Below are 14530 nucleotides of genomic sequence, written 5' to 3'. Positions count from 1 at the left end.
AGTCATTAAAACATAATGAAGCTTATAATTAAATGAGTTTTACACTTACAACATATGCCCTTTTCTGTGCACACAATACATTTCATTTACATATGTTTCTTTTTTTTTTTTAAATGAGGTAGATCTATATGCTCAGATGTGGAAAGATTTCCCAAGTATATTAAATGAGACAGCAAGTCATAAAAAATGTAGAGTATGAAATCCTATTTATGTAAAAAGACAAAAAAAACCTACATACATACACATATAAAGTATATGAAAAGATCTAGAAGGATATCCAGACATTATACCATATACGTCTATACTGTTGTTTTTTTACAGGAATGTTTTTAGGCTCCAATTTTGAAATTCACAATTGTTTTAATTTTTCAAATAATAATTCTTAATCTCAGTAAGTTGTCATGAAAATTACAAGATGATAATTACACAACACTTGTATGTGATATAAAAACAGATTGATAAGCATTCCCGTTTCATTCACTACCGACAGTCACACCAGCTCCCAACCCTCCCCTCCGCGTGTCCACCCCACGTCTCAGCCCTGGCCCTCCCCGCTGACCCTGGCTCAGGACCTCAGTGAGAGGCAAGGTGGACACGAGGGCGGGGCAGGGACAGGGATGAAATGACAAGCCAAGGAAGAGTATCTGCAATGCACAGTGTTTGGCACTTCCACAGAGACACACGCACGAGGCGAGTCGACGTCTAAGTGACTCAGCCACTCTAAACCTCACCCAAACCATCCTAGTAAATGTCCCCTCAGGCCCTCGCAGCAGCCGCCCAGAGACGTCACCTCCCCTGACAGTGCTGGCACCGACTGTCCACACCTCGGGGGTATCCTGTGAGGCCCCTGGCCACTCCAGGCCACGCTCGATCTCCCCCCTTTGCACAGTCAACAGGAACGCATCACCCTGTCGCACTGTGTCTCAGCCCATGGTCTAATGCTGCTCTAGACGCTGCCTACTGCTGTTTCTGTCTTTAACGCCCCAAGATGGAAGGTGTTTTTTCACAGAAACACGCAGTAATGCCAGTGTTGTCCTGGCACAGACTAAGCGAGCCCGTCAGGCGCCCACGGGTGCTCCGCTCACGGACGGGGGGTCGGAGATGCTGCACGGGGCAGAGCCAGCAGCCGCTTTCCACGCTACCTGGAACAACCTGTCCTTAGCCCCCATCCTCCCTCCACGTCTCTCCCTCCTGCCTTTGCTCTGGGGAATGCCTTCAACCCCGCTGAGTCCAGTCAAGCCCCCTCTCCAGACTGCAGTTCTGGGAGAATCCCACTTGCCAGGGTAAGAAAGGAGTGGTCATAATCCCCCCCTCCCAACATCTCCTCCCCCATCTGCCCAAAGCCTTCCCATCTGGTATACCATCAGATAATCCTCAATTTTCTTGCAACACGCCTGTTCAGCTGATGAAGGCATGGGCGCCAGGCGATCTGAGCAATTGGGCTAAAAGGGATGGCAGGGCTGGACACGCTCACAAAGTTTATTCAACCTCAGAAGGACACAGCAGGGCTGGACACGCTCACAAAGTTTACTCAACCTCAGAAGGACACAGCAGGGCTGGACCGCGGCGGGGCTCCGGGAAAACAGGACTGAAGAGACGGGTCGAGGACCAAGAGGCAGCTGCAGGGATTCACGGTCCAGAGCAGGCCGCGCCCAGCAGTGCTGGAAGGGAAATGAAGGAGGCACGACTGTGGGCCACAGAGAAAGCCGGAGACTCAGCATGTGCGGTGGAAGGGGACACGTGCCCCGGCCCCAGCATGCGCCATCTTCCTCTCCATCCCTCGATCCTCTGACACCAGCTCCAATCCCGCTTCTGTTCCAAACCCTGCTGAGCGTCTCCGTCCCACGTTTCCTTCCACTCCCCAACATAAAACACTTGCCCTCCAGACTCTCGCGCGGCCCTTAACCCCACCTGGTCCTGGGGGCTCTTGGCATGTGCCCCTTACACACTCTCACACTTGGGGGGGTCTCATCTTCTGTCTCTGACCCTTGTCCCTCTCACACTCACCTCTGCCAGCTCCTCCTAGAGCGTCCCCCTCCCACTGCAGTCAGGGTCCTGGGAATGCTCCTCCCCGCTGCCCTCCCCTGCCCGGGCCCCCTCTCCCATCAGTATCTACCCATCTCAAGACCTCAGCCCTACTGCCTCTTCCTCAGGAAGTTCGGGAAGACCACACACACTCACCTCGCACTACACACGGGTCCCTCTCCGACCCCTCTCCCAGCTCTCCCTCGTTTAATTTACACACATGCCCCACTGCCGGGGTGCACCTCGTGCCCGCCTCCCGCGCTGCCCTGGCCGCCATGTGCCCGCCTCGTGCCCGCCTCCCGCGCTGCCCTGGCCGCCATGTGCCCACTTCGTGCCCGCCTTGTGCCCGCCTCCCGCACTGCCCTGGCCGCCTCGTGCCCGCCTCGTGCCCGCCTCCCACGCTGCCCTGGCCGCCTCGTGCCCGCCTCCCACGCGCCCTGGCCGCCTCGTGCCCGCCTCGTACCTGCCTCCCGCACTGCCCTGGCCTCCTCGTGCCCGCCTCCCGCGCTGCCCTGGTCACCTCATGCCCACCTCGTGCCCGCCTCCCACACTGCCCTGGTCGCCTCATGCCCACCTCGTACCTGCCTCCCGCACTGCCCTGGCCTCCTCGTGCCCGCCTCATGCCCGCCTCCCGCGCTGCCCTGGTAGCCTCATGCCCACCTCGTGCCCGCCTCCCGCGCTGCCCTGGCCACCTCGTGCCCGCTTCGTGCCCACCTCCCACGCGCCCTGGCTGCCTCGTGTCCGCTTTGTGCCCGCCTCGTGCCTGCCTCCTGCACTGCCCTGGCCGCCTCATGCCCACCTCATGCCCGCCTCCCGCACTGCCCTGGCCACCTTGTGCCCGCCTCCCGCCCACCTCGTACCTGCCTCCCGCACTGCCCTGGCCGCCTCGTGCCCACCTCCCGTGCTGCCCTGGCCGCCTCGTGCCCACCTCATGCCCGCCTCCCGCACTGCCCTGGCTGCCTCATGCCCACCTCCCGCGCTGCCCTGGCCACCTCGTGCCCACCTCCCGCGCTGGCCTGGCCACCTCGTGCCCGCCTCGTGCCTGCCTCCCGCGCTGCCCTGGCCGCCCGCAGTCTGTTCCAGAAGCAGGACCAGAAGCGTGATCTGCCTCCGGCTTGTCGTTGTTATCACACTGAACAGCCAGCGGCTGCCGGGCACCTGGCCCATACTTAATAACTATTTGTTAAATAAAGAAAAGAATAAAAGAAGTGTAAATCAGTGTAAATCAGTGGTCACGTGATCTATTTTTACTGAATAAATTCACTCTGAGGAAGAAGCCATGTGAAATGCTTCAATGATACTGCCTTGTTACCCTAGACAGACAGCTACACATTCAGACAGTAACAGATCTTAAACCAATGGAACCACACACGGGATATGGAAATGTTGCTATTCTATTTCATGATTCTGTAGGAACCACTTTAAAATGTTTCCCACATCTAATTTTGCACAAAAAACAACCAACTAAACGAACAAGAACAAAAAAAAAAAACCGCTGTCCCTCTTCAGCAGTTACATTTTGCAGCCCATTAAAACAGAATCTGCAGTCACCCCTTCCTGCATCCCACGTCACTGCCTGACTTTGGCCGAAAACCAACAGAAAGTCTGTACTTGAGAAGAACTGACAGTTTGAGGTTTCTCAGTGCTGACTCCAACCCAACACTCTTTCACGTTCTCCTTCATATTGGGCAGGAAACACTAAAATTCTGGAAACAAGAAATGCGTCGCACATTGTAAATGCTCGGGTCTGCTGAGAAGCCTCCGTCTACCTTGGCTAAATGCTCGAGGAACCACATGGTGACACTTCGAAGGGAACACAGAACAAACGAATAACCTGCAGCAGCATCCACCTGTTTTCACTTTCAGCTCGACAACATGCGGGTCTCCCTGGGGCATCTGAGGGAGAGAACACACGTCTAAGACTTATCAGCATTCACTCTCACCCAAGACCGGTCAAACACAGCACATCACAACCTCTGCGGACCTCTATGATAAGGATTTCTTCCTTCTCCGGAAGGAGCATTTTCTAGACATGCCCTCTCATTTTCCAGGCACTCAGACTGACGCCTAGAGCTGTTGTCAATACTTGAAAGCAAAAAGGTGCCCGTAAGTGCCCCTGAGAGGGTGATTTAGATGAGAGAAAGGCTGCGTCCAGTCAGACTACAGAATGGGTTTCTTTGCTTGTTACTGCTGTTTTCAGACTTCTCTCCTGTTTTCTCCACCTCAGTTATTCTTTCCCAGTTACAAGCCTCCAGTCTGTCTTCTAGGCAAGTAATTTTTCCCCTGCTAATGATATATGATGTAAATTAGGAAAATCATATAACTAAAAAATCATACAAAACTTATATCATCAAAATCTAAAAAGAATTTACCTAAGTGCAGTTCAATTTAGGGAGCTTAGCATTCAGATAAATCCGAGTTAATAAGACAGCATTACACAGTCAATTTGTATGCCAGAAAGAAAACTTAAAAGGATGTGAAGCTGAAAGCTTAAGCCCTCTTCTTAAATTCCTTTTTATCAGGGATCAAACATTCATTGCATTCCTCAGCACAGGTAAGGCAGCGTGTCAACAACTAAGACGTTTCCATTCATAGCCAGAAGCTATGCCTGGCGGTCTAGTCAACAGGGAAACAAAAACCCTTCCAGGGAAGCAATCCGCCTCTTCATAAAGCTGAGCACACTAGACTAGGTATCTCAGAAATGATCGACTTGATTACAGCTTCTGAAGTTAAAATACTCATCAGTCCATATACACTAACCAAGGCACCAAATAAACCCCATGAAATAAAGGACATCTAAGAAAAGTGCTATAAGACGATCAAGGTATGTTTTCCCCGCATCTGAGCTTTAAATACAAAAAAAAAAAAAATCTAACCCAAAAGTTGTCATTGTCTTTAAAAAAATATCAAATATGAATCGAAATAAATCTGACAGTCTAGTGATGAACTCTTCTCTTGCTATTGAAAAGCTTTATATACTTTACATCTACTGATCTATGTTCTTGATGTCATTTGGGAAAGACGAACTCTCGAGAAGGGATTGTGTATAAGGAGGCAGCTGTCTGATGTCTACATCTGTGACTTTAGATCTTCTCATGCCATGCCGGTGGGTAGTTCCTGCAGTAAGTCAAAGCAGTCAGTTTTGAGTATTCACTGGGAATATTTGAAAAAATGTTCTCATCCTGATGAACTGTTCTTTAAAAATGGATGTTACCAGTTGGACAAATTATCAAAATTGCTTCTTCCAACAAGAATGGAACTGCTTTAATTATCTGACCCCCATGACCATCTTCAGTTTTACCAAACTCAGAAAAGCCCTCTGTGGAGACATCACACATAGCATAATTTAGATCTATTCAGAAAACCAGTACTCACTTTCTGGATATTTAAGTTGTGGTTACTGTTCAAATATGACCTTCACTTAAAAATTACTTCAGCCCAAGCCCAAAACTCAAGAAAATCATTTTGATAGAAACATTTCATTTCACTCCCTGTAAAAGCCCCTAAGACTAGACTGCCTGCCGCTTTTAAGTATAGTCCTGAATGACAATCGTTGCTACAGCAACGAAACTCTGAAACCTCTGCCCACGATTTGCTAAGAATCCTCCAACCAGTAAACTCTGTACTGTGCATTCATAAAACCAATAAAATGGCTCCAAGCCATTTATAAAAATTAGGGCTCTATTTTCCTACTTATGGTTTAGACACACACATTTCAACACATATAGACATATGTACACAAACACGCAGAACTGTGACGCTCCTAATTCTGCCAAAGGGTGAAATAATACCAAACTTCCATTTTAAAATGACCCAGAAATTCCTGCGCATTACATTTCAGTGAATAATTGCTACCTTTCAGAAAATTTTATCTTAAAAGCTAAGAGATTATCTAGAGAGAACTTTAAAAACAAGAAAACCTTAATAATTTCCATTTACTTATTTTTTTATAGCCCATATCATCATAAAAAAGGAAAGATCCTGAGGCAGTAACGGTGGCCTTTCACCAACAAGCTGAGAATACATCCAACTGAAGAGCAGAGAGAAAACTATGGACCTCCCGGCCTGTGCAGGCTACTCACCCTCGCCGGGGGACTCCAGGCCTGTCCCCGTGGCTGCTGGCCGCCCTGGGAGCTCGGAGGGTCTTTGGAGCCACAGCTGGCCACGGCACTGCCCTGGGCCCGCAGCGCACCCGGGCAGCTGGCCCCACTGCCTCCTCCAGGGCCGGGCTTCCAAGGCCTCTGCTTGATGCCGTCGAGAAGTCTGACCAGCAGGATGTTACTCGGAAGCTCTTCCACCCCCGAGCCCACGAGCGTCCTGCACTCTGGGCACCTGAGCTCATTGCGGGAGCCCACAATCCCCAGCAAACATCGTTTGCAGAACGTGTGCTGGCAGGGCAAGACTTTCGCAGAAGCATCCAGCCGCTCTAGGCACACAGGGCACTCCAGAAGGTCCAGCAAGGACGATTCATCCATCTTTATCTGGTTCACCGGGACAAAGCCGCAGCGATGTTCCTAGCAGTGGGCACCCCTTCGAGTGAGTCATGTAACATCCATTTCAGAACTTGCTCTGGGGAGAGAAAGGAGAAGAGACACAAGTCTGTATTACCATTTGAAGATAAAAGTTCACAGACAAGCCAAGAACCAAAATTGAACAGTGTAGCTCCACTTTGGAATGTGATCCCTAAACCCCCAAGTCAACAATTGAAAAACAAAACAGGCTTTTTAAACAATTCAAAATTAATTCCCAAAGATATTTAGGAGTTCACAGTTCAGAAATGGCTGTCAAGTACTAATCAGGATTCCTCCAACAAATAGGATTATTGAAATGCAATAAAGAACATAATTTCTTCGGCTCTCACAGTGATAATCAGCTGCTTTAATAAAGTCCTCAACTCATGAGAAAGTGACCAGAAGCAAATGAAAGCTTCCTCGAGCTGAAATTACTTTTAAATCTAATGAAGCTCCCAAATTTCAAGCCTCTTTAGTGTTTAAGAAACCCCACCTCACTAGACGGCTAGTAGTAAATGACCCAATATTTACATATGTCTCTCACTGGCCCTAAGGCGAGAACTCGGGTTTAATCGTGCCCAACCAGAAAGGGCTGAAGGCTGATAATCCAAGGACAGGAGCTGCTTGAAGGCGGCTGAAATATAGAAGCAACCTTCCAAGGACTGGCTGGCAAGCCCTGAATCGGATTTCTGAGCTGCCTGTCCTAAACCCATTCACAAAATCTGGCAAAATCACCAGCAAAGGAATTTGACAATGGAATGCCGGAGTGAAAACTGTGAGCATATTATGGAAATGGGTCGCTCAGGAAAAACCATTCCGAGCAGTTCCTGCGCCGCCTTCCCCCACCAAAATCCAGGTAAACGTTAGCACCTGGAAAGGGGTGGCGGGATTTTGGTGGAAACAGGGGCAGCCATTTGTCGGGAAGCAGGGCGAGCTGCGGGGTGCTCGGGTACGGGGCTGCGGGGTGTCGGGTGCGGGGCTGCGGGGTGTCGGGTGCGGGGCTGCGGGGTGTCGGGTGCGGGGTGTCGGGTGCGGGGTGTCGGGTGCGGGCTGCCGGGTGCAGGGCTGCGGGGTGCCGGGCTGCGCGGTGCGGGGTGCAGGGTGCGGGGTGCCGGGTGCGGGCTGCGGGGTGCCGGGCTGCGCGGTGCGGGGTGCCGGGTGCGGGCTGCCGGGTGCCCGGCACCCCTCTCCCGCGCGCCAGGTGGCGACGGCTCAGGCAGGCGGGGTCCGCACGCGGCCGCCGCTCCCTCACCGAGGGGCGCATTCAGAAGCCTCATCTTCGCCTCTCTTCCTCAGGCCCAGCACAAACCCACACCCACCCACACCCACGCCCACCCGCACCTACGACTGCCGAAGTTTTAAGGACTTAGAAATGCGCAGCCTCCAAGTTGCGAAACTCGGCCCCATGAAACGTCCCCGAGGGCCGGAGGGGCAGCGCGGGTATGCGCGCGGCGGCCCCGGGGGCCCGACCCAGCCCGGCGGCGGCCCGGGAGAAGGCGGAGGGCGGCCGAGCGCCGAGCAGCACGGGCAGGAGGCGCAGCCCCGGGCGCCCGCCGCGCCTACCTCGCGCCCCGGCTCCTCCTCTTTGTTCGCGGCTCCGGACCGAGCCCGAGCGCCCGTCGCCTCCCGCTCGCAGGACCCCGCGCCGCGCGCTCCTCCCGGCCGCCCGCCCGGCGCTCGCACGCCGCCGCCGCCGAGGCCCAGAGAGGCAGGGGGAGGAGGAGGAGGAAGGAGGAGGAGGAGCACGAGGGGGAGGGGGAGGGGGAGGAGGGGGGAGGAGGAGGAGCACGAGGGGGGAGAGGAGAGGGGAGGAGGAGCACGAGAGGGGAGAGGGGAGGAGGAGCACAAGGGGGGAGAGGAGGGGGAGGAGGAGCACGAGGGGGGCAGGGAGGAGGGGGAGGAGGAGCACGAGGGGGGCAGGGAGGAGGGGGGAGGAGGAGCACGAGGGGGGAGAGGAGGGGGAGGAGGAGCACGAGGGGGGCAGGGAGGAGGGGGAGGAGGAGCACGAGGGGGGCAGGGAGGAGGGGGGAGGAGGAGCACGAGGGGGGAGGAGGGGGAGGAGGAGCACGAGGGGGAGAGGGAGGAGGGGGAGAGGGAGGAGGGGGAGGAGAAGGCCGGATCGCAGCGGCGCCCGGGGCGCGAGGGGCGGCCCCGCACACGCACACGGCGCCGCACCGGGGCGGGGCGCCCCTCCCCGCGCTCCCCACCCCGCCGAGATACCTGCGCGGGCGTGGCCGGGGTTGGGGCGGCGATGGCAGCGGCGGAGCGGGCCGGAGCCCCGGGAGCGGGCCCGGGCGGGGGGCGGCGGTGAGGCGGGCGCTGGTCCCGCGGGAAATGCCGGGCAAAGGCAAGCGCGCGGGTGGCGGCGGCGGGAGGAGGAGGAGCCGAGCCGGCCGCGCCCCTCTCCCGCCCCGGCCCGCGCGGACTCCTCGGCGGGCCGGGGAGGGGCCGGGGGCGGGCCCGTCCTGCGCGTCCGCTCCGGCCTGGAGGGCGCTCGCCGCCGGCCCGCTGCGTGAGGACCGAGGGTCACCGAGGTCCGGGAGCCCCGCCTGGATCCGCCGCCACCCGTTTCCGGGTTCGCGGCTGCCCGTGGCCCCCTGCCTCCGCCCCCGCTCAGGCCGCCCCCAAATCCGAGCCCGCTTGGGCGGCTGCTCACCGAGAAGCAGAGGGGAGGAGAGAGAGGGGCAGGTGAGTGGTGCCGGCCGGAGGCCGAGACCTGGCGGCCGTGCCAGCCCCGCCCCGGACAGAGGAGTCCGCGTCCGGCCGCAGGTGCGCGGGGAGGCGGCCCTGACCCTGAGCCGGGCTGGCGTCCAGCGTCGCCAGCCCTGGAACCCCGTTTGGTGGCCGCAGGCACACATCTGTCAACTCTGAAATGTAGTTTTGAAAAAGATGATGTCCATAGGGTTTGAGGTTGGCTTTCAGATTCCCTTTAATTATTGTCATTGATCTCAGTTGTCGTTTCTTTATTTACAGCTACCATCCACTTTTTAAAAGTCATCCCAGATGCCCTTTCTCAAAAGTGCAGAAACTAGGAGAAAGTAAGGGCTACGGGGGATGATGCAAGCAGTCCCTGCTGGGCCACCAACCAGGGCCACCGTATGAAGAAGAGTCTTAGAATATCTTCTAATCTTAATCCAGGGCCAAACATTAAACTATCCAGAACAGAGGAGAATCGTTGAAGTAAGAAAAAAATTATAACAACTAACAATGATTGGTCAATCATTTAATGGCAGAAACCCTAATAAACATTTTACATACGCTGATTAAATCTTCACAGCAACCCCGTATGTAAACCTTCCACAACTTTGTTCTGAATAGATTGACAATGCTCTCCTATTGTATGAACACTAAAAATAATAGCTCACTTTCCCCTCTTTTGGAAGCCAGCAAACAAATACACATGCATTTGAGCTGAGGAAGAAGAGGGAAGGAATGAACCGGAGGAAGAATTTTTAATCCAATAAATAACAGGTGTTCTGAAACCGCTCAGCCCAGGTCCATCCCTCAGCATCTGGAACTGTGCAAATGCCTGGAAGATCACAGCCAATAAACAGCTCAAGTATTATTAATGCCAATTTACACCTATTAAAAACTGATGCTCAGAGAGGTTAACTTCCTTCCCCAGGTCACACAGAAGGTCATGCTGGGTCAAACACTCAAGCCAGGGCTTCTGGATTCCAAGCCCAGCACTCTTTCCACCATTTCAAAGCCTTCTCTTTTGTACATCACCATCATATCCCTTACTCTGGGAAAAACAGCAGAATATGCCTCCTCCCAGGAAAATAAGAAATGATTAATCGTGTAATTACTCTGGAGAGCAAACACTTTTGTTTTTTCGAGAGAGCACCACAAGGTCATGGGTACAATGGTGCAGCTCTTGAAACCCTATGCTAGAAAACCCAGTAGTTAAACCCATTTCCAAAGACCCAAAGACAAGGTGTCCCAAGCCTGCAGTGATCGAAGAAGCCAATAACAGATCCCACTGACAGTTACCTGGGACATCACTACAGTTCTCGAAACTTCCATGATGCTAGTTCAGCATGTTTTTTTCTAATACACCTCCTTTATTAGTCTCAGTTACACCACCTGTAAATGGAATTTTTGCAGAAGTTTTAGGCAAGTTATTTTAACCTCTAGAACCATCTCTCATCTGTCAAATTGTAAAGAAACAATGCCTTTCTTACAGTGTTGTTGAAGGGTTAAATGAAACAACGTGCTGGGTCTTGGTACATCTCTATTAAAGTAAGACATCATCTGATTATCTGCCAAGAGCCACCCAGAGCTGTACTGGGCAAGATTCCTTGTTCCCAGGATCTTAAAAAATTTGGGACAACACTAATTGCAGTGAAAATCAAAACCAAAATTCTATCAAGAGAACACTAATTGGAAGAAACAGTTGGGGAAAGAAAGCATCTTCGTCTTTCCGTTTCTGGGAACGGAACATGAAGGAAAGAATGCAAGCATGTTTTACTTATGACCCCCTTGGCTTCTGAGTAGATGCATGAAAAATATAAACACACCCTGTGACATAATGATAGCTTGGATTTATACAGTTCTTATCCTCCCAAAACTTCAAAGTACTCTCATATATATTATCTCATGGACTGTCTCATCATCCCTGTGAAGGAGGCAGAGACAGATATAATTATCCCCATGCTGTAGATGAGAAAAAAGAAGGAGATGTAGAAAAGTGACTGCCCTTAGTGACAGCCTTATAACACAGTCCAGGCTTTTAAGTTCCCAGCACAGACACCCCTCGGTATGCTCACGCTTGCACGTACATATGTGTTCCTGATAATCATTTTCCTCCAAAACTTGCTCCTGGTTCAGCTGCCATAGTCTTGGTAAATGGCCACATTATTTACCCATTTGTTAAAACTAGAGACCCAGAGGTCATCTTTGCTCTCCTTTTCCCCTCCATCAACAGGTTTGTCAGCCACCCCCAAAATATAACTCAGTTTCTATTCCCTTCCCTTTGCCTCCATTGCACGTTTATTTTAAGGGTTATGCCCTTTGCCACTGGCCTTCCTGAGGCCTCCTAGCCAGCTTCTCTGCTTCCACTCTTGCCCCCGACAATCTTTCCCTGAAAGTGGTTCACAGAACGAGCTACAAAAACGTGCCTAACGGAGCATGTGGCTCCCTGGCTGAACAGTCATGTTTCCTCCATCCTCCACGGGACAAGGATCAAACTCCTTTGGTATCTTAGGAGACCCTGGGTATGCCGTCTCACTAGATCACTGCACCCACTTTTATCGTTGACAGCGCTTTTCACATCTAATGTTTGACTCTTTGTTTATAGCCTGCCACTTGTACATGAATGCAGCACCCTGAAGGCAGGAGCTGCAGCCATCTCCACTATCGAGTCCTCCTGGCCAGTCTAGGGGACACAGCACTTCCTGGGCATGAGTGAATATTTCTCAGAATAAGGAGCTCATCGAGTCTAGAGTTATATTTCTCACCATCCTAAGGCTGCCTATTTACTTAGTAATTCACTCCCCTCCAAGTAGGAGAGCAGGCAGACTTCCAAGTAACCCCAGATCTTTCTTATGATCTCTCAGTCCGTAGGTCTCCACCTCCCTAGCACAGTGCCCTTGCCTGGGAGAGCTTCCACCCAGAGAGGCGCCTCAGACACACTTCCAGTCTTGTGCCCGAGTGTCCCTGTGAAATGGACAGAATCATACCACCTACCCCAGAGACGTTTATACATTTTACATAAATTAATGAAATTAAAATGCGTAGAACTATGCCTAGCACATGGTAGGTGCTTAATAAATAATGGTTAATGTAATTGTTATTAAAACCTAGATTCAATCCTAGATCTACTACCTGTTAAAGGAATGACTTTATTTTCTGAGTTTCTTTAATTTTCTGAGTTTCAACTTCTACATATATGCAAACGGAAATAATAGTGCTAACTTTGGAAGCTGATTGGAAACAATAAATGACAAAACTCTAGTTGAAAAACCCAGCACAGCACATAGTAGTGACTCAATAAAATGTTTCTTCCTGCCTTCTTTCCCAGGCATCTGCCTGCATCAATTTCCATAAAATTAAGGAATAGAATGGATAATCTCTAAGGTTCTTTCCAGCTTTAAAAGTTTATTTCTCTGCTCCCGCATAAAGGACATCGGAGGGCAACAGGACTTCCCCTTTATAATGCCAGCTGGTCATAAGGTGCCGTGCTCAAGAGACCGCGCGCAGGGCAGCCAGGCAGGCAAGCCCAGAGAAGCTATTTTGGGCTGCAGTAGTGGGTAGGTCTGCAGTAGTGGGTAGGTGGTGCAAGCTCCACTGTCTGGTACGAAAAAAAAAAGAACTGTGAGCAGATGGAGTATTTATAGGCACTCCCTGAGGATTTGAGTTCCATCAGAATGCGTGCTAGGAGGAAAGTCGGACTGGTGAGTAGGAGGTGACCAAACTGCATCTCCGTCCAGCCCTGACACCGGTCTGAACCCTTCAGGAACCGCCTGCTTTGTCATAGGAACATCTGAGGACAACTGACCAATTCAAACCTGGCCTTCCTCGGGAGTGGATTTTGAGGTTTCATGCAATCAGGGTGTCCTGCAAAATACGTCCCAGTGTGCGTGCACCACTGTCCCCTTAGGATCCGCACTCCAGGGTAGGGTGCACCAGTGATTCCCATATAGGTGGCCCTCGGCCCAGAATTTGAGAAAGGCTGATAGAGTTACCCAGAGGCACGTTAGCAGGGAGCTAACCAGGGTCTGGGCACGGGGCGCATCCGTGAGACACATGGACCATACTCCCGTGGAGAAGGACGGCGAGATCCCGAGTGCCCGGCAGCGCTGGTTGTGTAGGGCCGACAGGAGTGCCACCACGCGTAGCCACCCCGTGCGTTCGGGGTCCCACCTCCCTGCTACCCCCTGTGCAGGGCTCTGCCTCTCCTAGGAATAAATGCTGGGCAGATTTTTAAAGAATATTGGTTTAAAAGGGAGCCAAGGTACTAGCCTGCCTAGAGAAACCCATAAAGCTGGCCATGCCAGCACCCAAGTGTGAGCAGAGGCAGCCCCAGGAGCTCAGATCACCCTCTGCAGCTTTAGTGCTGTTGGACTTCAAGGGAAATGTGCCTGAAATTAGAATCCCCAGGCATATTTCTGACCCATGCTCACTCAAAGATAAATTTAACCCCTATGAGGAAAAAATAATAGGATTTCTTCCCCTTTCTATTAAAAATACTTTCTCTTGCCTAATTACAATTATTTGTTTAAAAGTTTAAACATGGAAGTAGTCTTTCTATCATCAGTCAGATTTTACCCAACCCAAACCACTAGAGAATAGTTAAATGGCCATTGTTTCATCTAACAATCTTCAGGAAATGAAATCCCATCATCTTTCTTGGTAACCCATCTGTGTATATTAAAGGTTCCTTATCAATTTTTCAAACTTCTTTTTCTCTGGTCAAACTTAAAAGATAAAGATGGACCTTTACAACGCGTCTAAACAGGCCAGCTTAGAGCCCACACATGCACGCACACACAGCAAAAGCACGTGCATGAATTCACTAGGTGCTACAGGATTTTTTTTTTTTACACTATATTATTGGGCAAAATATGTGGCCTTTCTAAATTTTTCCACCCTAATTCCCGTGCATACCCAAGTACAAGCCTGTTGTCTTAGTTTGCCAGGACTGCTATGACCAATGCCACAAACTGGTTGGCTTAAAGTACAGGATTTATCCAAAACCCAGGCATCAGCAGGCCATGCCTTCTGTCATCTGCGGCCTTCTGGTGACTTGCGGACACTCTCGGCCTCCATCGCGTGACACTGTGGTCTCTGCTCTCCTCCATGCTTTCTCTTTCCCTCGTGTACACTTCCCTTGTGTACAAGGACCCCGGGTGTAGTGCATTAAGGCCCATCCTGCTTCCACCTGAGCTCATCTTAATAGGCCCTTTAAGATCCAACCGACAGATGAGCTCACATCTGCAGGGCCAGGCTTGGGACGTGAACACGTGTTTATGGGACAGAGGACTCCGTGCACT

The 14530-nt window shown here is 51.7% G+C and overlaps 1 protein-coding gene across 1 annotated transcript in view; it reads right to left on the bottom strand.

The window, feature by feature from the left end:
• The window catches only part of SH3RF1 (SH3 domain containing ring finger 1), a 205131-nt gene extending 196932 nt beyond the window's left edge, over positions 1 to 8199 (bottom strand). The window contains exons 1-2 of the mRNA XM_077144597.1: positions 8100 to 8199; positions 6108 to 6594 (exon numbers count right to left, since the gene is read on the bottom strand). Of these exons, the coding sequence (XP_077000712.1) occupies positions 6108 to 6500 (393 nt within the window). The 5' untranslated portion in view covers positions 6501 to 6594; positions 8100 to 8199. The remainder of the gene's footprint in view (positions 1 to 6107; positions 6595 to 8099) is intronic.
• Positions 8200 to 14530: the final 6331 nt, after the last annotated feature.

This window comes from Tamandua tetradactyla, chromosome 26, assembly GCF_023851605.1.
Source record: "Tamandua tetradactyla isolate mTamTet1 chromosome 26, mTamTet1.pri, whole genome shotgun sequence".
Taxonomy (NCBI): Eukaryota; Metazoa; Chordata; class Mammalia; order Pilosa; family Myrmecophagidae; genus Tamandua; species Tamandua tetradactyla.
Note: the sequence above shows the minus strand (reverse complement) of the source record. Positions and strands in the feature narration are given on the sequence as shown.